This window comes from Halichoeres trimaculatus, unplaced genomic scaffold (assembly GCF_033239565.1).
Source record: "Halichoeres trimaculatus isolate MK-OKI-2021-1 unplaced genomic scaffold, fHalTri1.1 fHalTri1_scaffold_1, whole genome shotgun sequence".
NCBI classification, from domain to species: domain Eukaryota; kingdom Metazoa; phylum Chordata; class Actinopteri; order Labriformes; family Labridae; genus Halichoeres; species Halichoeres trimaculatus.
The window spans coordinates 31,926,398-31,950,904 of record NW_027437179.1 but is presented as its reverse complement, the minus strand read 5'-3'; the positions used below and the strand labels follow the sequence as shown (position 1 = coordinate 31,950,904).

The 24,507-nt window shown below is 39.8% G+C and overlaps 1 protein-coding gene across 2 annotated transcripts in view; it reads right to left on the bottom strand.

Annotated features, from left to right (window-relative positions):
• Positions 1 to 24,507, bottom strand: part of tox2 (TOX high mobility group box family member 2) — a 122,984-nt gene that overhangs the window by 48,062 nt on the left and 50,415 nt on the right. For both annotated transcript variants that reach the window (XM_074681062.1, XM_074681071.1), the window contains exon 3: positions 13,563 to 13,622. In XM_074681062.1, coding sequence (XP_074537163.1) covers positions 13,563 to 13,622 — 60 coding nt within the window. The remainder of the gene's footprint in view (positions 1 to 13,562; positions 13,623 to 24,507) is intronic.

Sequence of the window (24,507 nt, the reverse complement as noted above, 5' to 3'; positions counted from 1 at the left end):
TCTTTCATTTTATATAACTTAGCAGTTATCCACTTTTCTACGCTCACTGTCAAAATCTTCATTAGCAAGTGGACAATGGTGCTACTGTGTATGAGTGACAAAACTAATTATTGTTATAAGAACAAGTAAATGGACAAAAAACAGCACAATAAAAGGTTGGTGGATCAGTACCGACTGACTCTAACAATGTGGGGTGTAACAAAGGGAGCGCTGATGGCGCAGTCATCCAAACAAACGTGCATTATTCTGAGAATTGTTAGGATCCTGTCACCCACAAATAACTCAGCTATACACAAGGAGAAAGTGCCTGTGGATAGTGAGAATGTGTGTGTGTGTGTGTGTGTGTGTGTGTGTGTGTGTGTGTGTGTGTGTGTGTGTGTGTGTGTGTGTGTGTGTGTGTGTGTGTGTGTGTGTGTGTGTGTGTGTGTGTGTGCTATTGTCTACCTGTGTATATGTGTGTGTGGCAAATGTCTGCATGCACGAGTGTTGTGGCTCTTCATGGGAATATTTTCAAGGTATTCCTGATTTTTATTTAAATTAAGACTTCATCTCAAACACTGCCTGCTGTGAGTGTGTGTGTGTGTGTGTGTGTGTGTGTGTGTGTGTGTGTGTGTGTGTGTGTGTGTGTGTGTGTGTGTGTGTGTGTGTGTGTGTGTGTGTGTGTGTGTTCTTAAGTGTCTCCCCTCCCCAGTTCACAGTCAATGAGGCTGTGTATCGGAGGCTGGCACAGCTGGTGGGAGCAGGAGTCTAACATCTGGACCCTCGTACTCTTGGTGCCATTGTTAATAAGAGGCTGGTGGGGAGTGGAGGGGAGTGGAGGAGACAGCTCTCCAGTGTCAATGAACCTCCCTGTCTCTCACTAGAGCTCAGCACTGCGACTCAGACTCCACGCAGCACAAAACGACCTCCAGCATTGCAGCTTATCCAAGACTAATATTTCTGAAACAAATCAAGGAGGGAGAGCTAAAGAGGCCTGATTTTAGAGTTTGGAGCCACATTAGCAGTGTGCCTGTGAGGATTAATGGTTGGCTGGCTGGTCCCCTGCTTTAGTCTGGATGGACATATAACAACGTTTGAACACATTGCCATGAAATTTTGTTTGCAGGGAATAATTCCAATTGATTTGAATGTTTTTTTCTTTCTAATTGCCAAATTCTTGTTTTTCCAACCTCCACAAGTGCGAAAAAGATTGCCAAAGAATTTGGTACTGACAATAATGTCGCCCCTTCAGGGAAACCCTAGTCTTGCAAAGCCAGACCTATCTTCATACCCGTTATTACTCTGCAGTTAGAGAAAAATAAAATGGTTTTGAATGTCTTTATTTCCTTAGGTACTGCTAAGAGCAGGACAGAGCAGTGGAGTCCTTTCTAAATATTGTTAGAAGAATCCTTTTTGATGAAAATGTTTCATATTTCAAGACCTAAAAGTGCAAATGTCACTTTTTTTCAGTGAGATTGCTCTCATAAAGTATGAAAAAAGTCTTTTGTACGTATTCATTTTTAGAATGTTTTTAAAGAGAGATTGGCAAAGTAATATTTTCAGTACATGGTGTAAAATGTAAACTGTGTATGACAATAAACTTCTTGAATCTTTAGTAAAAAAAAAAAACACACTCTGTTGCCCAAAAAGTTGGAATACAACAATTTCTACTTGTTATGAAATGACTGTGATTTTCAGAGGTTAATTAGTGGTTTAATTTTCACTGCATTATGTCAAGAATAGACTGAGCAATAAAGTTTTGAGAAGATATCATTTTTTATCAGTAAAGAATAAATTTCATTGCCACAATCATTTCATTAGAAGAGGTAAAAATATATTATTCAATATTATCGCAACAGTGTATCTCTGGCTATATGACAATAAGAAAAAAATGTGTTTCCAAACAAATCTGCTAAAACAGATGCCAACATAGGAGTATGAATGCCAGGCCAGCAGGTGGCAGTAAAACTGGAATGGAACGCCACAGAAGAGCACCACCCATGGACTGTATGATATATGAATCTAGGCCGTTTTCGAATTCACATACTATGCTAGCAGTGCGTACTGATTTGACCAAAATGTAGTATGCAGTATGCAGTATGCGAACAAATGTCAGAGTTGTAGTATGAGAAAAACACCCGGATGACGTACTGAATCGGGAAAAATCCACAATATGCATCGGACCAGTCTGCTTCGCCTACTGTTACCCACAATGCAATGCGCCTGGTCCCATATCAGAAGTGAAAATGGCAGAGAGCGGAGCAACAACAACCGGAGCAGCAGAGGAATATAAATGTAAGAGCCATTTCTTTTTTATCTTCAAATCCTCATCATCTCCACCACTGAAAGTTAATATAAAATGCTCTCTCTGGCAATATATTTGCAGATAAGTTACTCGTGGTTTGTTTATTTTGTACATTTTCAATAATGTTTTTTTGGGGAAAAAAAATCAGCCGTAGCCAACTTCCGTTTTCTTCGAACTGAACACCAGCGTAGCATACTAAAAAAATTAACCCAACTGAACAGTCATAGTACATACTACTTTCATAAGCAGTATGTAGAAGGCAAATTCGAAAACAGCCCTAGTTTGTTAATGTTTGTTGTCTTAATATCCTCTAAACTGCTGATAGTGAAAAGAATCCCCCCTACATTCAGTGTGTTTCGATTGTAAAATCAGAGATTCAGACCCAAGGTGTTTTTGAACCAGGCTGTAAATAGTTTTTTTTAATGCTGTATGTATTTTCTGTTTTTTCTGCAGCCAGCCACAAGTGGACCGTCAATAAACTGCAGCTTTCAGTACTTCTTTGTAGGCTTAATTTTTGTAAACCTGATGTTGCCCCTTAGCACTGCTGCTTTTTAAAAGCTTTCTTGAACCACAGTTAGTGTAAACTATTTGACTGGGTCATATCCATTTGTGGCGGGAATTCCCTGTTTTCACAGGTTATTGGCAGTTCACAGGTTGACGGCAAGGGTCAGAATTTTCAAAAGACTCTACTCTGAAAGGCAATTTCCCAAAGTTCATGTTAATGGCTGCCTTAAACGCTGCTTCTGCGTAAAAAATAGCCATAAAACAACTGTAGTTTACTGTTTTCTGTTAAATATGTTCCAGTGTGAACCTCCTCCATGATAAATGATGTCCACCCTGCTCATACATGAAGCAGATCTTTGCCCATGTGTGGTTTTATTGAAGTAGGTCGCTAGCAGGATTGGCACAAAGTTTACATATGGATGATGGTAGGGATGGAAAACTCTGTAATACGCCAGCACCCAATGGTGGTTAATCTGATAAAAAACATATAATAGTAAATGCTGAAAAACATGCCTAGGAATTATCACTATAATAGCATGTCGTGGTGTTAGCATGTTAACATTAGCTGCCTTACAGAGTTGCTTTATGGCTTCAGTCTTGTATAACTAAGCTACAAACAGCTGTGAAATCAGACTGTTTATGATACATTTTCTGCTTTTTTACTGCCTTAGACTATTAACCTCACGTCTGCAACACAACCAGAGGCTTAGACTGACACATACATTTATGGATATAATGTGAAAGCGTAAAGGATATGTGCCTCTGGCTTGTATCAATATCTGCGCTATGATCTGCTTAACCAGATTAATAAGGAAAATGATATAACCTCATTTTAACTTTCTCTGAGCTGAGGAAATAAGTCGACATGGATCGATGTCAGCTTGGAGCTTTTTTTTCGTACCTTGAAGATACAGCATCAATAATTAACCGAGTATTTCTGCTAATGAATCTCAGTTCAATGGAACATTTTCCTCTCTAATAACCCATGCCTTTTTTTCCACAGCCACAAGAGGAACGAGTTCAAGGCAAACTTTGTACATTTCATCTTTAGAGAAGATAGAAAATCTGCGTGGTTGTAGAAAGGCTAAACAGACACTGGCCATTTCAGGTCTTTTATAAAAGTCTGGCATGTGATCTAGTACAAGAGTGAGTGTTAGGTCTGTCATCATTCTCTCCAATGGGGTGAAAGGGCCTACACAAACACATTAAGGTTGCCATTAGTTTCATCTGATCACCTGGGGCAACAGGGGGATGGACAGCTTGGCAGAGCCAGGGCCTTACACAAATATACAGCTGTGCATTTCTTTGCGGTGCCATGTCAGATGAGTATTTCAAACAGAGGGGCTTTTAAACAGGCCAAGAGGGAGTGAGGAGGGTGCGGAGGGTGAGGAGGGGTGTGGGGAGGAGGGGTCCAAACGACTGTAAAAAGACCATAGAGAGAGAGAGAGAGAGCTTTCCATCTTTCTGCTGCCGTGACAAATATGCCTGCACATCTTTTTGCATTGTCTCCACTCCCTGCTTTGTCAGCGAACAGCTATAGAAATATTTTGGCAGGCTGCGCTTTGTTTTCCTTTTTCACAAAAGATGGAGTGAGGGAGTGAGAAGAGAGGGAGGGAGAAAGGGGAGGCAGGTTGTCGGGGACCCGGCTGTGAAAGGTGAGGGGATGTTGTCAGAGGAACATTTTAGGAAACACAGATAAGGAAAGAAGAGTGAAGGAGAAGTGTGGGGATGAGTTTAAACGGAAGGTAGAACGAAAAAAAAAAAAAAAGGAAAGTGATAAAAGGAGATGGAGTTGCTCCAATATCTTGTTTACCCACAGTGGAAATGGTGTCATTACAGCATAAATTGCAGTATCAGTTTGTGTTAACTATTACACTCATGGTGAATCGCCACTTGAACACTTACTTCTTTCTTTACCTCCAAAACAGAAGCCCGCTCAAATTTGAAATCCACTTTGGCTGCTAAAAGCTGTCGATAGTCTGCAGCAAAGATCAACTTATTTCAATATTTCCATTATCAATAGGGAAAAGACAGAGTGTAAGGCTAACGTTACGTGTGGTGACATTCAGGAAGTTTGCAAACTGTCAGCTGTCTATCTTGTCCCATCACGGTATGTATGGCTTCATTTCTCAAACAAAGTTAACCAATGCTAATAAAAACACAAAGTTGTCTTATGTTGAAATCCAGTGTTTGTTAAAACTCTTTGGCAGACTCCAGCCTGGTTCCTACGTGTGTTGGATTGTAGCAGTAGACTGCAGCACAGGTCCGCATGCTCACACGGAGGCCTATGAATGTAGCCAACATGCACCTCTTTGCAAATGTACAAAAAGTACGAGAAAAAATATAGTGAGACCAAAAACATGCAATTTATTGAGCAAACAGACAACACTGCCCCCTGGTGTTTCGCAGGAGTATTGCAAAGCGTTGAAGACACTCCAGTGCAGAAATAAGTGGTGCCCACATCAGCGTCAGCCGCTTTGGCTCAGAGATGACACAGCAGTATAAACTAGTCTTAAGCTTGTCACAAGGGGCTGCTAGCTGAGCTGCTGCTAATCTTCACTCACGCTAGCTACAAGTTAGCAGCACCTAGCAAGTAGCTGAGGTGTTGAGCTTGGATTCTTTCAGCAAACTGAGCCACAAAAGCTACAATATGAGCCGATCAAAACCATACATGGTAAGTAGCACAAAGATAATGAGTTTCTCATTTTCGACATCAGAGGTCTTACTGACATACCCCCAATAGGAGTGTTCTGGAAAGAGGATGATGTATCAGAGCATCTTTGGTCAGTAGAGAAAGAAAAGTGAAACTGGAGAAGAAGTTAAGAAATAGTTGTATAAAATATGGAGCACAGGGAGGTGTTTCAAGGGAGGTGGTATTAAAGCGTTGGTTGAGGTGTGATCTGCGCGATAGAGATGTCAAGGACAGCATGTGGCACAAAGTGGGAGAATCAATGGGTGGGGAGGGGGCAGGTGGAAGTGCAGTGGAGGTGGAGTCTGCCACTCAGGTCCCCTGCTCCAGTCTAAACAGCGGGAGGAAGCAGTAAATCAGACTAATGCGACAGAGCTGTAATTCAGACCAGCAGGGCTGGGGCGCTGTCGCAGGGACCCTGAACGGCGGGAGTTTACAAAACGCCGCCGTGAGGCTTTAATCAGTGCAACGATCCAAAGATACCGTCTCCCCCAATCACAGGGCTTCCTGTCAGTCACACACGACTGAACCCGACCAATCAGGCTTCGCTGAGGGTCCAGACGGAGCGGCTGAGCTTTGGGCTGCTGCCAAACAAGAGAATTACTCATCTAAACTGGAAAGGTGGAATGGGCCTTTAATTCAGAGCGCAGAGGGACGAGGTGATAGATTTGTCAAAGGTTGGACATAAAAGACTTCGGGATCATGTTCTACAATGGTTTATCAGAAACATATGGGAGAGAGATGAGAGACACCAGGGAGCTGCAGAGGAGGACTTCATCAGTTTTACCAAACAGAGTTTTTATAAGTTTAAGCACTAAAACTGCGTGACGGACATCAAACCTCTTATGGAACTAAATCTCTCATTAAAACCTTTCAGAATAACACAAAGGCCTCATTAAAAGCTCAGCGTGTCTCATAAACTTATTCCTAATCACATCTGTTTGCTGCCATAAAAAAACTTTCTTTGGATTCAACAATCTGTCTCCGCTTTTTTTGTGTCTCACATATCTGCTGTTGGCACTCTAACACCTCTCTAATTACAATTACAACACCCAAGGGGGCCCGATGCAATCGGTGCCAACAACAAAAAACAGACCAGAAAAAGTTAGCTGAGAAAAAGCTTCAAACTTAAAACATCATTTGAACTCCCTGCATGCAAAACAAGCATATAAACTTTAAAATTACCAGAAGCAGCCTTTTCATACCTGCATTTTACTCAAATAGGGACGTAGGAGGCCAGTGCATTAACTTAAAAGTAAGCGGGGAAAATGCAAATGCAGTCCACTTTATCATCAAGCATTCAAACATACCCTTTCAACTCAGTAATCTATAATATTTCTGCTTTGATGCTCAGGAAACAGCCACAGTTTGATGGTAAAACTGAGCTGGATTCTGCTCTAGTACTTGTGGTAGTCCTACTGGTGTGACTGGCTGGGCTACACACACACATACACAGTGTGCATGCTAAAACCACATGCAGCGTCTTGGCAGCAAAGACGCTACAGCGGCAGCCAATCAATAAAACCTTGTTACGCTAATTGCAAGATCATAATCTCCGTTCCTACTTCTGCTGAATATCCAAACAGTCACTCCATTAGCCGAATTATTCCCCTGTGCAGTTTCTCCATCTTCCCCCTCTCTCCCCTCCCTCCTACTCCTCCTTCCACTCTTTTCCATTTCCACCTCGTTTTTTCTGTGACATATTTCTCTCAAACAGCAGTTCTGCTAAATGAATTCATAAGTCAGGGAGAAAGACATCAAAGCGAAGCATTGTCAAGGTAAAGTGCTGATGAAGTGTACTGTTTCTTTCACTTTGCTGCTATGAGAAGGCAAACCTCCACGGTGTATTATCTTTGATCACATCGCTTCGCACTGCTCTGTTTGGTACCAGTAACAGAAATCCCTCCTCAGGTAAAGGTCTACAGAAACCTTTATGATAAAATAAGAAGGCCTTCCACTTCCCACTGTGGAGTGTCTGTGTCTCTTTTCATGCTCAGGGGATGGATCAGACTCCAGCAAAGACATCAGGCTAAGCTGTAGCTTCTTGTCGTCGACTTCGACTCTTTTGTACATTGTTGCAGAGACGACAGTCAGTGGCCACAGGGGCAGACAAAGAGCTTGTTGATGCCAAGACCGGGGTCCCTGACCTTGTCTTTGTATCACTAACACTTTGTCACTCTGCTGGAGGGGGGAGAAAGAGGGAGAAGGAGTGGGAGATACAGCAGAGAGGACTAAGCAGGGTCAGACTGCGATGCTCATAGGAACATCGATATGACAACGGCACTGACCCCGTTTCTTTGTGACTCATCACGAGAACATACCCATCTGAGCATGTCACTATCTGATGCCATAACTTAGCAGGAGTTACTCAACAGGGCTTATGTCTTATATGAAAGTGCCTTATGTAGGAAATTTATATAGGTGATCCAGATTTAATAGAGCGATAAAATGAGGAGACTGGAGTGAGAGACACACTTTCGCACAGTTTGGAGGTGGAACCGCTGACCCAAATGCATTTAAATTCAACGGGGGGTGAGAGAAAAGAAGAAAAACATACCGAGAATAAGAGTCAAAGAGACTGAGAAAAAAAAAAGATGGCAAAGAGAAGTGAGATAATAAAGCAGCAAGCGGAGAAAAGTGAGCTTAAGGCATTTGTTTTTATTCAAGATGGAATATATTGAGAATAACACAGCTACTGTATTCATACTGTTTCTTTAGGAATATAACCAGTTAATAAAAAATTACCCCTGCAGCCATGTTATCCCTCTGTTAGTCAAAGCAAGTCCATTTTTTATCACAACAACAACAACACAGGCATAAACACATTTGTACTTTCTTAATGTATTTCAGGCTCCCCTTTAATAAATCAAACACAATGCAATGAAAAAGACTGGCATGAAATACGTGCTCTACTGCAAACTTATAGCCTTATTATACTTTTAACACACCTTTAATGCACTCTCAGTACGTATTAAATGAAAACAATGCAACACACACACACAAACACACACTTATAGGACTTATTCAATATTCACCCTCCTCATATCGGTGCAACATATGAATTCAAAGCAAGTTTTAGGAGAAGAAAAATAGTCCAAAACAACAGACTAAAGAACTGTTTGTTCAGAGGTAGTATGTTGATAAATTCAAGCACAATGTGGTGCAGAAAGATTTGAAGAAGCGTCTCACAGCTGGATAATATTTCAAACTACTGGTGGGTGGTTGTGAAACAGCTCCAGAAACACTTCAGAAAATAAGGCATGAGGAGCTGTTAAATATTTAGTAGAAACATTTTGTTGGATTCTAAATTCTTAGTTTGATTGAAGTCTGACAGTCTTTGTATCACATGATTTCCTGTATTGAGTGGTTGAGTAGTTAAATATTTTGCACTCTGACTTCAAAGCAGCCCCATGATCAGCATCGAACAGAGGGCGGTGTTTGCATTATTAAAGGCACAAAGAAGAAGACATATGATTCTGGTGACCCCTGTGGACAAAATCTGTAGTTTTTACAGGATAGAGACTACATTTCCCATGAGCACTATCACCATCACATCAAATTAATGTGATTTAATGTGATGTCTTTTGAATACTACTTTTCGTCGTTGAAAACATTTTTTAGTTGAGTTCTGAGTGATGAGCTCATACATTTCCAATCAATCTTTATTTATATAGCACCAAATCATAACAAAAATCATCTCAAGACACTTTCCAAAAACATTGATAGGTCTAGACCCAATAACGTGAAAGAAATTTTAAACCCAACATCTAGACAAGCCAAGGAGTCTGATCTAATCTTAACCCATCATGAGTACAGCACTTTGTAGCATTTAGCTTAGGGGTGCACCGATCACAATACCGATTTGGGCCGATACGGATTTTTACTTTTTTTTTTTTTATAACTGACAGCTTTTCCCTCAATGTCCCAATCTTGTTTTATTGAAAATCATTGAACAATACCTGTGAAACAATAAAATCTTTACATTTTAACTTAAACAATAAAGTGTCCTGATTTTTAAGTCTCAGAGCAAAAAGCAACATTGGCTGGTCGTCAGACCTTGCTCAAGGTATACAAGATCAGTTTCATATGTAAGGATGGGGCGATCACTGACCTCTAATCACCAATCCCTCAAAATAAAAAAAAAATTGGCACTGATCGACCGATCGGTGCATGTCTAATTAGGTAGTTACAATAGCAAGGAAAAACGTCCCTTTAACGGTCATAAAACACAACCAGAACCAGACTCATGTTGGACAGACATTTGCCTAGATAGGCGACCTTGATTTGTAGCTATTCAAAGTTAACAACAAAACTTTTTAAATTCTAATATCTTAATGTTAGTTAGATTTAAACTGTTTCCTGGTGTAATAACAAGTGCCACTGTTTCCCAATAAAAAAATGAACAATGTCAATATGCAGGTCAATACCAGGCCCAGACTTTTATATTATCTCATCTCAGGCCCAGGCACGACTGTCAGCTGGCCTGCGTGTAACTGTTATGTCCTAAAAGTACAGTGAAGGATTTGTTTGCTGACTTAAACTGTAAATCATGGTTGTGGCGGTTCTGCTTTTTACCAGGCAAAGTTTTGGTTGTAGAGGTTTTAAGTATGTCTTTTCCTGCTCCAGTATCAGCCACAAGAACAAAACATTGGGTAAAAAGAAAATTATCCAAAAAGAAAAAAGCTCTTCCTTCTGGCTAGCTTACTCCTCACTGCCAAACTTTTACCAACAGAGACACGTCTGGGGAAGTGCTGAATATTGACTGAGCTTTTCTTTTATTTCACAGGAAAACCGACCACACTAAAACTGAGCGTAATGAAATAATCAATCCTGGTGCTGATAAACTAATTTAACTAGACAGAGACAAATCATCCTTGTTTTTTTGAGTATGTATGTTTACGTATATATTTTATTGGTCAACTGGCTCTGACAATAATAATTGCTACTGTAACACCATAATTTCCCAGTTTGGGATCAATGAAATAATTCTATTTTGTTCTATAACCAACCAAATATATTCACCGTTAGGTCTTAAGAAACACAAATATGAAGCATTTTCATCAAATAGACTGATTTTATAGTATATTTCATATGGTTTGAAATGTGGACACACCAAATACACCAATTTGTATGGAAAGGGATTAGGATACATTAAAATGGTGCAGATGTCTGATTTTTTCTGTTTCCTCTATCTTTATGTTTTGTCTGTGTATCTGTGTGTGTGTGTGTGTGAGTGTGTGTCCACCCCTCAGGCCCTCCCTGATTCTAGCTGTCAGAGGGAAGGAGAGGCTAAACTTGGTGAAGCGGAGAATAGAGCAAGGCACATGTCAAATATGAGAAGATCTTGAGTAAACAAAGTATAACACAGAGCAAAGCAAAAATCGTCCCTCATCCCGTCACCGTCTTTCACGCTATTTCCCCTCCCTCTCTCTTTACTGCTTCCCTACCTTTCTCTTCCTCCCTCCTCCTTTCTCTCTTCGTCTATCTTCTATGCCACATTTGCGATGTTTTATCTGTCCCTCAGTAATTCAGCAGAAAACATTGTGCACATCAGCAGGACTTGTAATCAGTCAATCACCACTGCAGTAAAACTACATGAGCAGAATTGAAATGGGCGATAAAAGCAGTAGTTCTTGAGATTTTTCAGACAGCCAAGTACCAAAGCATGAGAAATCTGTCAGATAACAGCACTATCCTCCTGAAAATCACTTTGTAGCAGACATATTTGTTGTCAGAGTTATCTAAATGAACCTAAGGCATCATGTAGCAGAAGAAGCTCAAGCAGCTGTAGCTCCCAGTCCGGGCTTCGAGCCATTCTTTAACAAACCAGAGCATTAAAAATTACACAAACGCAGTCAACGTAACAGAAATACAGAAACTACTGTAGCCTGTGGGTGGCTTCTAATAATTGCAATCGACAGGGACAAATTCCCTGCTCTCCTGTGTATGTCAGGCGAGCTTATTCCCAAACTCCACAAATCCCCCTGTCCAAACACAACCATATGGTCTCCCAGTTGTTGTGACCAGCTGTGCTACAGTGTATCTGGCGTGGTTGCCATGTAGTGTTGAACAGCTCTGACTGACTTAATAAATCCTCTGCATCGAGGCCAAAACTCACTCAGAGCAGAGCAGGGCTTTCTGTTTGGCTCTTACCAAAGAAAAAAACTGTGAAAACAGAGGACTGCACATCAGAATACAATAAATCTCACTTTTTACAGCCTAGAGTTTTAATGTTGACACAGTTGTCTCATAGAAACAATGACTTTTTGTCTTTTTGTTCAGGGTTTGAATTTTATTTTACTGGTTATGTTTCTCTGGTTTCCTCCTGCTCCGAAGAAATATAAATGTAGTAAACATTGTGGAAAAACTAGCAACTTTTCAAGAGGTTTCACACCTTTACCCTGATAGCTGCTGGAGTACAACACTTTTTAGTTTATGTTCTTACAAGAAATATGGTTTCACTAAAAACAAGATAAAAAGTAACCATTTCATTTCTTCTACTCATATTTTAATAAGGTATAGAATATTTAGAAATAACTACAATGGTTATTTTAAAAGAGGATGTTCACATCAAAAAGGTCAATAAACTCCTGCTTATCAACATTTATGTATTTCTTTCTTACAGACATACTGTGGTGATTGTATTTTTGCAGTTTTAGAGTGGTGCTGTGTACATGAACCATCAAATGCTTTTTGAACCAATAGAGACTAAAAGTAAATAAAGTTTATACATTAAAGGCCTTTGCTCTTCTTAAAAAGGAAATGTAGCCCATTAATTATGAAACAGCTAATATAGCTACATTTATGCTAATCTTTCATGCGTCACCATTGTTCACAGGCTTTCTGTTGATCCTGCTTATACCATAACTAAACCACGCCCCTTGCTTTCTCTTAAAGGAAGCTGATTGGTGTAGCCAGTCTGATTGGGAGCACTAAGCATTAACAGCCCTGGAAGGTTAGACAACAGCAAATCTGTGACAATTTATGGACTAATTTAGATGCTTTATACAACATTAGGGCTGGGACAATGTGCTATTTTTGGGATTCCGTTCTATTATGATTTTTGGGGTGCTAATTTGTTTTTTTTTTTTAAAAAAAGGTCAATGACGATGTCTACAGACTATATCAAAAGCCATATTTACCCATAAAATGCACATCACATGAGTCAGAGAGAAACATTTTACCATCCAGTTTCACAATCCAGTTTATAAACAAAGACTGCAATGAAAAATTTGAATTAAAAAATATTACTATTATTTTTTTTTTTTTTTAAAAGAATCCCAGTTTTGATATGGTCGATTCTGATATATCGCAATTAAATTTTTTCTCCCACCCTTAGATGACAGTATGGTAGAACAAGCCTAGGTTGCAAGACTAAAAATTGTATTGAAGGTTGTTTATCTAAACTAAGAAGAGTCTTTTTTTTATATATACCTCTAGGTATTTTATTGTATTTTAGATCAGTATTTTTAGGCTTTTATGCCTTTATTCATAAAGGATAAGATGGTGAGCAAAGCAGGAAACAGACAGAGAGGATGGGAAAGAAGCTGCAGGTTGGAAGGCAACCCCGGCTGTCGAAATAAGAAATACAGCCTCTGTACTCGTGGCATGCAACTTGACTTCTAAGCCAAACTGGCTCCCCAAAAAGGGGAAATTTAGCTAAAGTATAATACTATAAAATGACTGTTCATTTAAAATCTAAAATCTAGAATGAAATGAATGGAAGATGATTTGTGTTTGGATTTTACGCTCTAAACATTAATCCTTTTTTTCTTCAAACTGAAATGAACATTTGTGAGTCATTCAGCCATACTGTACGGGATGCAAAGAGGAAAGCTGTATTTAGTGTCAGAATATAACATGGGTGAACTATTTTTGAAAGTCCTTTTGCTTTGTAGCCAATGTAGGCTGATGTATGACTCTGTGGTTGTTTCAGTAACAACAATTTGTCGTCCAGCCTAACAAGCTTGAATGATGGTGGAAGGAAAATGGCTCTGCAACAACTCAGCCAACAATCACTCTGTGCTGCACGGATGAAATAAGAGGAAAAGAGAAGGTTTTCCATTAGGGGCAATTTGGACTCACCTGGTTTGGCGGGAGGAACTCGTGGTTGTTTTCATTCATGTACATGTTGTCACCATCAAACTGTACAGAGACAGAGACGGAGAGAGAAAACAGAGATTTTCAGTCAGTCAGTGGCGATACAGAAACAGTGTAACACAGAAGCCTAATGACTGCGAGTCCTCGGCTTATAGACCTCTTTGCTCTGGTGGATGTCAGTAATTACAGTTCATTAGAGACACGTATAATTAGGCCCTGTCAAAGCTCGTGTAACTCGCACTCTTCGTCTCAGCTTGCCTGCAGCATGAGACTGTAAGTGTGCGCACACCTAACTGCTGTGATCCCCAGGGTGTCACAAGGCGACAAAGAGTGATAATCATAACACTGAGATCTCAACACTTGCCCCGAAGTCTACCTAGTTAGCAAGTCGCCAAGCGAGTTGGCTGGTCGGATAAACTCAAAGGCAACATTCAGGTTATCAAACAGAATATGACAGGTAAGTCAGACCGCAGTCGACCCAGAAATTGATTTGCTGTGCGGCGTGATTTGCAGCTACAGGAATTTCCAGGGACCTACTTTCTGTGTTTACTTTAGACTCTAAGATAAGTGCTAAAGATGATTTCTGTAGGAGTCACATTTTTGGGAAGCTGTAGGAGGATCATGCATCTCAGTCTGATCCACATCATAGTGAGGGTTTTCCAAATCTGTAGATGGAGGTGGTGAGTAAAACATTAATACAGAGGTTGCCAAATTCTTCAATTTTATAAAATCCATCATACACAGAAGCTGCTTCTAACCAGGCTTAACCTGTTTTTGCAGCTCTGCCAACCATCCATGCAGCCAGTGATCAAGCCAGTCTGCTCGGATTCCCAACACTTTAAATAATACTTTTCTGGGCTTGAAGAGTTTCATATGAACGTGAAGGCTCCCTTCAGCAACTGCAAGGCACGCAGCGGGCTTTCAGCTGTAACTTAAATCCAACAGCAGCAATAATTAACAACCAGAGAACCTGCTTTCACTGACTGAGGATATAGACAGAATGGTTTCCCAGTGCTCTGAAAGTGAACCACACATTTGGCAAAGAAAAACAAACTAAAACTAAAGCTAAAGGAACACAGACTAAATGAAAATGGACGACATGACAGCTCCCTAAAAGTGAGCCCAAAAAGTAACACTCACACTGCTGTTTGGATGCAGAAGAGGATACAAACTAGACAACCTCTATGTGCAAACTTTAAAGATTTTTTTCCTGCATATAAAGTCTCTCATAAAATTACCTCTTATCTTTCCGATTCATGCTCAATCTCGCATTTTTGAGAAATTTAGTTTTGAGAGTACCAAACGCATGAATCACCATTTTCTACAGTTGGAGTGTGTAGAGATGTGTCATCCAACTATATATCCAGGCTGGCAACAAATGCACTATCTTCCTGTTGTCAGCCTTGACTTTAAAACAAATAAAAAGAGTTTTGTGTGAGGATCTCACTGAGGTGCCAGGGCCTCAAAAGTGAGAGGAAGTACTTTTGATTTTTTGCTGTAGTTAAACCCTGCTCCATGGTGTTTCTTTGAAAGCCCAAACCATGTCTCCTTTTTTGCCTAGACTCTAACAGTTTGATGCAGACTGTCCATTTTTTACTTTTGAGTTATGATTAAACGCCTTATAATGATTTAGTGCCTATTGACTGACATAAATTGAGTGCAAGACAAGAAGAAAACAGCAGGAAACTTGTTGTTTATATGTTGACACTTCTTTAGGGTTCACAGTGATAGTAGAACAGGGCAAACCCTGCTAATGCTGATCTCAGACACACTGGGCCCTAGAAGGAGAAGCTTACAGACTGGAGAAAAGGTGACAGTTTGAGGTTATGGGAACAAGAAAGAGGAGGGTGTACCCCCAAGCTAATGGTGAAGGAGTGGGGCAGGGATCATGTGTAAGCGGGAAGTACAGTAGGATAGACTGCACATTTCGAGGGATAGAGAGAAAGGGATAAAAACAGAGGGGTGAGGACAGAGAGCATGAATGGGAGAGTCAGGGAGGAGGAGCAGTGGCCATAGAGCCTGTGGTTGTTCTGGCTGTAGTGTGATTAACACTGAGGTCACAGCCAGAGGCCACAGCTTGAAAGACACAGGCGTATAAACATACACATGCACACACACATTCACACACACTCCCAGAGGCCTTCCCTGCCTGCTCTGTCTGACACCTTTGGGCAGCGGCCATTTATGAGGAAACAAAACACACCTCTAGACCGCCAGAAGTGGTTATGATGAATAACCACTGTTACTGTGAGGTCAAATAGAGGAATGGATATGTGCCTGTTGTACTGGAGGAGAGGTTTCTCAAGTTGTGGACGAAGCCTATATTTTGCCACAATCCTGAAATAGCAATACCGCGCAAAAAAGCCAGCCACTAGATTGACTATACTATATACTTTCTTGCATTAAACAAAACAGCAAAGTTAGCAGCCTACCTGACCCTAAAACATGACCCTAAAGATAGAAACGGGTTGTTACAATAAATGATACAAAAGATTATGATCCAATATGGCAGACGGCACAATAAATTACACAATACAATTCGGCATACTTAGATATATTATGATGCAATCCCATACAATAGGATACAATTTTCTTCATAGTGTTTATGATACGAGGAGATGCAAGCCCTTTTTTTTTATAAATATGCAACAATATAGCAATGCAACTCTGCCATCAAAGCCTACAGCCTTTCATATTTATCCAATAGGGGCAAAACATTCATGTCCCAATGTTAGATTTCACATTACACACTGCAAAAATACTGAAATCTTATTAAGTGTTTTTGTCTTATTTCACGTTAAAACTGTCTTGTTACACTTGCTATGAGTCATCCAACTCATCAGTCCAGAAAATGTCTTGTTTCAAGTTGTTTTTTGACAAAAAAAATGAGCTCTGAGTTTCTTGTAACAAGTTTTGAAAAAATAGCCAATGGAACAAGAAAAAATTGCAAGAAAATGTGCTTAAAACTAGAATAATGTCTACTAGTAACTTTTCTGTTGTTTTATTGGCTGATTTTTCAAACTTGTAACAAGCAAGTCAGAGCTCATTTTTGTCTTGAAATAACTTGAAATAAGACATTTTTCTGGACTTGTCAGGTGAATGTGGCTCATATGAAGTCTAAATGACATTTTCTTTATTAAAAATAAGACAAAAACACTTGATGAGATTATAGTTTTTTGCAGTGCAACAGGCTGTTGCAGAACCATGAGAGGTTAACACACAGCAGAAGCGTCATACACACTCGGATATCGTCACACACACCAAGTGGTTATACATGAACCAAGAAGTCCCTGTATTTTTTAACTGGGAGAGAAATAGTGTTGGTGCTATCGTTGTTTAGTTGTTTAACGTGAATCATTTCAAAGTCTTTTAAATGTTCACTACAAATTTTAATAAGTGACATCCAGACATATCCCTGGACCATAAAATCATCTTTAATTTCTGTTTCTATCTTCTACAGTCAGAGCAGCATACAAACTGAAATAAATGCAATTCCTTGCAACATTGTTCAATTTGAAGCACCGGTGCTCTCTCCACATTATCATTCAGCCTCTGATGGAACAGTTACTCTGAGTGCAGCGATTTCTGTCTGATAGCACTATTAGCTAGCTGGAGGAACAATCATTGTATTCTGCAATGAAAATATGAAATCACTGTCTTTACTGCACAAAGAAAATGATTTTACATGCTGCCCTAATCACATGCCACCAAATGTGATGGTGTCTAGAAAGAGGTTATTTTCACACCTGCAAACCAAAATCTGTAAAAGCAAAACAGGGTAAGTTGAAAACAATTATTTAGAATGTCAAGGGGCAAACTGCAGCCTGTGGTGGTGCTCCTGCGGCACAATGTGAAGGAGTCACCGAGGGCAGAGTTGTTAGAATAACAAACATTTTCTAAATCCAGGGGAAAGGTAAAAATAACTTTTTCCTGCCTCCTTGTGGTTTGCAAACTGCCCAGTTAGGCTAAGTGTACTGTTCAGATGCATGTTGGGACTGAAGCTGACAAATCTATGCATGACCTTTGTATTGCACTTACTCAGAGCTAATTTAGGATTCTTCGTCTGGCTGCAAAAGAGATGGGATATTTTGGAAAAGTAGTTCACCTACTGCCAATTTAGAAGATTCTAACCCCCTAAAATTAAGTTTTGGCCCAGACTGCACAAATATGGAGAAAAATTATTGCAATGTCACTCATTTTGTTAACTCCATTCTTTAAGAATTAGCTGTTGGATACTGGTTGTAGCCATCTTTTTTTCTCATTTACAAATAAATATTGTTTTCTGATGATGACTTTAAATCAGCAACTGAGACCAAAAACTCACTGAGGAAATATATGCACACTTAGATAAAACTTCAAATAGAGGCAATTGTCCATTTGGTTGATGTTTTTGACCAGTGCAGTCGCCCCCTGCTGGCCTCTTTTCAAGAATGCAGCCATGAAGAATTTTAGCTCTGGCTTGATTTATCTTTTTTTTTTTTTTCTTTTTTTTTTTCAGGAGAGAATATTTAGAAGATATTCAGGAGTTAGTTAGACCAGTGACTGCTGCAATGAGGACTACAGCCTCTGCTCAAAGGGCACACTTGTACCGCGAAGCCAATTGTGGCCAAGGCTTTACTTTTTGGTAGTTTTCAAGTAGATTTTTCCACCTCCTAAGTACAGTCTATGAGCTTAGCTTAGCTTAGCAATGGACTTAGCACAAAGACCAGAGACAGGGGAAGAATATATGGAAGGCTTTAGCTTAAAAGGTACACAAGTTAAACTGATATTATTTCTTTTCTCTCTGACAGCAAACAGAGAAAGAGACACTTTTCTATACGTTTCAGTTACTTAAGTCTGATCTGTTCACAAGAGGTACCCTGATGAAGGGATTTGTAATTCATAAATGTATATAGTTTTTTAATGAGCACTTTAAACAACAATAACAATGCATTAAGAACAAATGAATAATTCACAAGCCTTAACAGTAATGGTAGATATCAATAGGAAAACACTCCTTTAATGAACTTTTGTTGTAAACTATAATACGTTTTATGTTTTTATGTTCTTACTCTGCTGTAGGTGGTCTCATATCATCTTTTTGCAGAAGTCATAATGCGCCTCATGTGGACATGCGAGCAGTTGACGTGGAGAAAAAGGAAGGTTTGTAAGAGAAGGGCGAGCTGGCCGTCTCTCCCTCTGTTTGCTTTCCTGAGGCTTTGAGGTCATTAATCATAGCGGTCAAATCTACAGCAAAACAATTGAGCAAAGGAAAACACAGACAGAGAGAGAAGGGGATGAAGAGGGGAGGGAGGAGAGGGTGAAGGTGAGAGAGAGGTGGAAAGCTACGGTGGGATGGGGGGAGAAGAGGGGAGTCATGTCGAGCGAGGGAACGAAGGAGAGAAATGTTGAGATGGATGGAGGCTTGAGAACGAGAAAGGGACGAGTGAACTGACGCACTTGACACCACAGTCCTGTTTGCATAGCAGAAATGCAAATACATGAGAGGGAGAGAGATAGAGCGGGGGAGAATGGGAGGGAGAAAATAAAGTGGGAGAGAGGCTATAAATAGCTTAGTGTTTGCGTAAAGCCAAACCAATGTCAGTTTGATGCAGGAAGTGCACCACAGTCATAGAGGTTACAGAACAACTGTTGACTGGAACACTGCGCATCAGAAATGTAGCTTCTCAAATCTTTCAGACACAGACTGACATCTGAAGTAAAGTCTATAACTCATCAATTTATACATTCATTACTCCAGTTACAATCAATCCACATCATGTTTGGTGACATGAGGAGAATAAGTCAGCTTGAATGTGGAGTTTAAACCCTGCACTGTGCTTCAGTTTATACAAAAATCTGCGAATCTATGTTCATGTGCTCTGCGTATGTGTGATTCTCATATTCATTTGTAAGTACAGTATGTTACATGTCGATGGCGTGCTGCCATTGAAGTGGGAAGTTGTACACCACCTTATAAAAAAAAGAAAACAAAGCGACCATGTCCTTTTAAATCCTCTAAATCAAGAGATGAGTGTAAAATTAAAGCAAATCAACAAAGTCACAGACAAAAAAAGGAGAAACGTTTGAGCATGAACAGATTGTCGAGTATTTCTATTCATTGGCTGACAGAGTAGTATGAATATTGTTCAGAGCAGATGGCTTCATTTGATGACATAAGATTGTATTTCAAATATTCACCTGCAGAGCTAACTACACGCAGCTGCATGTTTCCATTTATCTGGCTCCTGGAGCCAATTCTAATATCTAAACTTTGCAGATTTATTTTTTACTTGAAGAAATTTCAAGAATGATGAGATAATATATTAAACCTGCAGTCAGAGCCAGGAGGTGTATGCTGGGGCTGAACAGATGAATTTAGCACTTATGAGGGGCTGAGCAGAGGTAAATCTTGCAGGAAAGTACGAAGAAATGCACAATACATCACACCACCCCTGCAAGAAACTGCCTCAGCTGGACCCCTCCAGTCTGGACACACCCCTGGTGACAGAGCACTACCTCCTTTTTGGAGAGAAAAAAACAAATAAATAAATAAAATAAAAAATAACAGTTTTTTAGTTTTTCTTTTTTTTTTTTTTTCATTTTATATTGACACTACACTTACTTTGCATTCTGTGCTCCAGCACTCCTAACCTGCATTGATCTACACGAGGGCTTTTTCTGGTAAGGTCGCAGAGAGCCCAGCTGTGCTTTACTGTACGTACTGAATATCAAATCACACGAGCGGTTACTGCAGCAGGGCATGTTTTAGATTTAAAGAAAGATGAGGCAGAAGAGAGAAAGGACTCAAACCTCCTCCTTGTCTCCTTTTCATGGTTACAGCGTGCACCTCCCCAGTTTTTTCACCCCAGCGTAACTAATCGCATGTCAGTCAATGTGCCGATGGAAAGAGGCAGCAGTCAAAATACCTGTGTCAGGACTGTGGTCATTAGAGCATTCAGTGACTCTCTGGCAGGCACACACACAAAAATGAATACACACACACACTAACACACATACAGATATAACCAAAGCACAGAGAGCATGGGGGATGGTGTGCTGCAAAGCAGATAAGGACTGCCTGTGTGTTTGTGTGTAAAACTGCGGCATGTGTATTTCACCTTTATGTGTTCCTTATATGAGTGTGTGTGCATGTTTGCATACTTTACCCAGCTCTGGATGTGTGCACATTGCATGCATGCCTATGTGTGTTTGTGTAATGTATCCTATCCAATAATACACACATTGATCCCCACCAGATAAAGATAACAAAGTTAGACCTTCCATAATATTTATTTTCCCATAACAGACGTGCTCAGCCACGCCCAGTCATATAACTCCATGCAGATGAAATATGGTCTTCATTACCTTTAAACCTCAACGCACAGAGAAAGTGGCAAGGGGAGAAAAAAAAGGAGCAGAATTGCCCTTCTTTCTCGACTGAAAAAGCACGAAATGAATTGGAGCAGCTGAGATTTTTTACATTACCATGACAAATACGACGAAATGGGGAGAGAAGGGAGAGATAGCAAGAAAGAGGGAGAAAGGGAGAGGGGGAGGATGACGACAGACAGAAAAGGGCAGATCAGACAGAAAGACCAAATAGTGTGCAACATAAAAAAAAAGAAATTCAGCTCAATTTGTGCTTGACTGTAAGCTGCAAGCTGAGAGGAGAAATAAAATAAGGCATTTAGCTGGGGATCATGTTAAACCATGCAAGTGAATGAGTCCCCAGAGGAGAGTGTTGCCTCTCCCGCTTATGATGGACTTAATTGCCTCTATCAGTGTTAAGATATAACATTCATCTCAGGTTTATTGCGTGGCTTTATGGTCTTGTCCATCATGCTGAGGGGTTTCAAGAGGGTGGGCCACTCCTCAAATGGCACCTTAAAATAATGAGACAGATTACAGAGCAACAAATTGGAGGGAGAAAAAAGGGAAAAGCAGCATTAATATTTGGAAAATGAGAGCATTTTAGAAGAACTCTGGTATGTGAATCTGAATGGCTGCTGGATGGATTACTCCTCGGTTTCTGGGTCTTTCAGAAAGCATGGCTGGCCAGGCTAAAGGCACACACATCTCCCCCACCTCTGACCCTAGAAAGCTCTGGGTAGGTGTAGAGTTTCAGATGGCCACACAATCGTACCATTGTGCTCCTGTTAACACAATGAAAACAAAGCTAACACATCGCTGCCATTCAGCTCCCCCCACACTGCCTAACCTTGACTTCCAACACGACTCAGGTGGAACACACAAAAAATGGAAAATCAGACCAAGAGGGCAGAGATATATTCAAAGGATTGCGTCACTACGCACAACAAACAATCGAGAAACCAAACCAAATATCAGAGCTTGATATTCCTCTGCAGCAACCCAACATTCATATGTAATTTCATTTCTTTAAGATGTGGTTCTGATCTCCTAAAAACAGCCTGCTTCTCATCACACGAGGGCTCTGAGTAGCATGTCTGCATGTTCCATTAAATCTATTAAATCCACTTGCATTATATCATAGTGCTTACCACACAATAGGCCTTTCAAGGGCAGTCCCAGAGGAAGCCAACAAAGGGCCCTCTCTTTCAGGAACTAGTCGAGTAATTCAGAAAGAGCCAAACACAATTTTTCTCTATATGTGTGTGTGTGTGTGTGTGTGTGTGTGTGTGTGTGTGTGTGTGTGTGTGTGTGTGTGTGTGGATCCTCACCACCAGAACCACAAGCAGCAATTTCACCAAGTCAAGAAAAAAAAGGAAAAAAATATAAAACGACAGCTACAAGATACCTGTTTCTTTTCACCTCACAAGTGTCTTATTCAAAAAGACAGTGGTTCAACTGGAGAAGTGTCCTTCTTTAACATTGTGATACTGCATGAGAGGAAAAGCGCAGTCCTACACTACAAGAAAAAGAAATGCCAGTCTGCTATTTAAGAAAAAGTAAAAAAGGTTTTGAGATTCTCCAATTTGCATATTCCATTCCCCTCAGAGGTAAAGATTCACCTCTGTTTGTGCGTCTGACCTTATCACCGCACAAGAGCATCAGCATCAGTGACTCCGGGGGACTTCATGTAACATTTAGCAAATCAACTTTACATCACATCTTTCTATGAAACCTGCTCATGATAGCTGCACTTGGATTTGTTTACGCAAATAATCTGGTCATTATAAAAATCTATGGTATGGAGGAGGCAAAGGTTTCTGGGGTTCCTACACAGCTAAGCTACATTACTATGTAACACCACAAATGGAGTCCGTCTGTGTACAAATATATGTATGTACATAGTCATGTGTGTTTAAGTGTGTTTTTAGTTATATGTGTATGTATGAATATTTTATATATTCTTTTACTACTTTTTTTTTGACTGTCTGGATGAATGTTGACGACCCTGTGTTTGGGAAAGAGGGAATGGGGCAGGGGTGTCTTTTGTCACTGACTGTTGTATGTTTTTGTTGTTGTTCATATTGTTCTCTCTGTGATAACACATAAAAAATAAAAAGACTTTGATTAAATGGAGTCTATCCATGAGTACCAATGGGAAAAGCAACTTAAAATGTCCTAAAACATAAACAGAAGTTGAAAAACTGCTTAAAGTTGGCACCTTTACATAGTACCACTGCCAGTAATCTTCCCTCAACCTCTCTGTAGTACAGTTTCTCTTTGTGATTCACAATCTATAATGCATTACCCACAGTGCACCTCATGAACCAAGCATTACACGATGTGTACATGGGTTTTTCGCTGCACAGTAATGTCAGAGTAACTCCAATCTTACTCTATGTTGCTGGATTAGCAAGGATACTACAGTGAAGAGAAGACAGGGAGCGCTATTCAGCTCATTTGGAAGCAGGTTGGTAAAGCCGGCAGTCTGTGTACAGAGGCAGCAAGTTCAATTCTTTACATGGTTTGATGTGTGGTCCTGACTAGCTGTTTTATAAAATGCTATCAAAAAATCCAGAAAACAAGGCAACGGCAATGTTTGTCTGGCTGCAAAAGTGCAAAGAAAGGCCACACAGGCAAGGAAGAAGCAGTTTTTCAGAAACCAGGACACAGGTATTACAAGAACATAAATAACTAGGTTTCTCTGTGCACATGTGAACACTATGTCTAAGATAAAAATTGGGTTGAGGCTCATGACCAATATACTCAAATGTATGTATTTTCCATTCTTAATTATGAAAACTCTTCATTATACATGACATTTTGTGTAAGTATACCTGGATTTCTCAAAAAGCCTTTAGTTTTAATAGAATTTGTTGACAAGTTTGATAGTTTGCTGAGGATACAACTTTTTATATGTAAGTGATCAAGTTACCTTGAAATTTTTTCAACAATATAATGAACATTATCCCATTAAATCCAGATAATTCCTTGGTGTGTGTACATAATGGTCTGTCTACTTTTCCTTGGATAAACTAAAAAGCTTCTGATTTGATAGAATTTGTTGAGGGGTTCGACTGTTTGCTGACGATACCATTCTGTCTTTGTTGCAACACTGTTATTGCTTTTAAAGATGCAGCTAAAATTAGGTATGAAAGTTTTAGAAAGCAGTAGCTGTGTGTGACACAGATAGAAAATCTCCAGTAACTATGATTTCAGTCTATTAACTAGCAAAATTCCAGAGGCACATTCATTTTGGCATTCCAATTAGACAGATTTCCAACTTTTCTCGCCTTTGGTTCTTGAAACGTTTATCACATACTTTAACTATTTTCTGACATTTTTGTCAATGAAATAGAACAATAATAACAGTAACCAAAGCTGGGTATCTTTCTTTGAGAAATATTTCACACAATTTCAGAGAGAGACTGGATACAAAAAGATTCTTCACATATTCTCAGCTGAATAAAACTGAAGAGGACCGTGCAGCCTTGGCAGAATTATGTGCCCTCTGAATGCTTTTTATTTAAAAACGCCTTTTGGAATATTTTTATGGAACCTGTTCAGCTTTTATTATTCT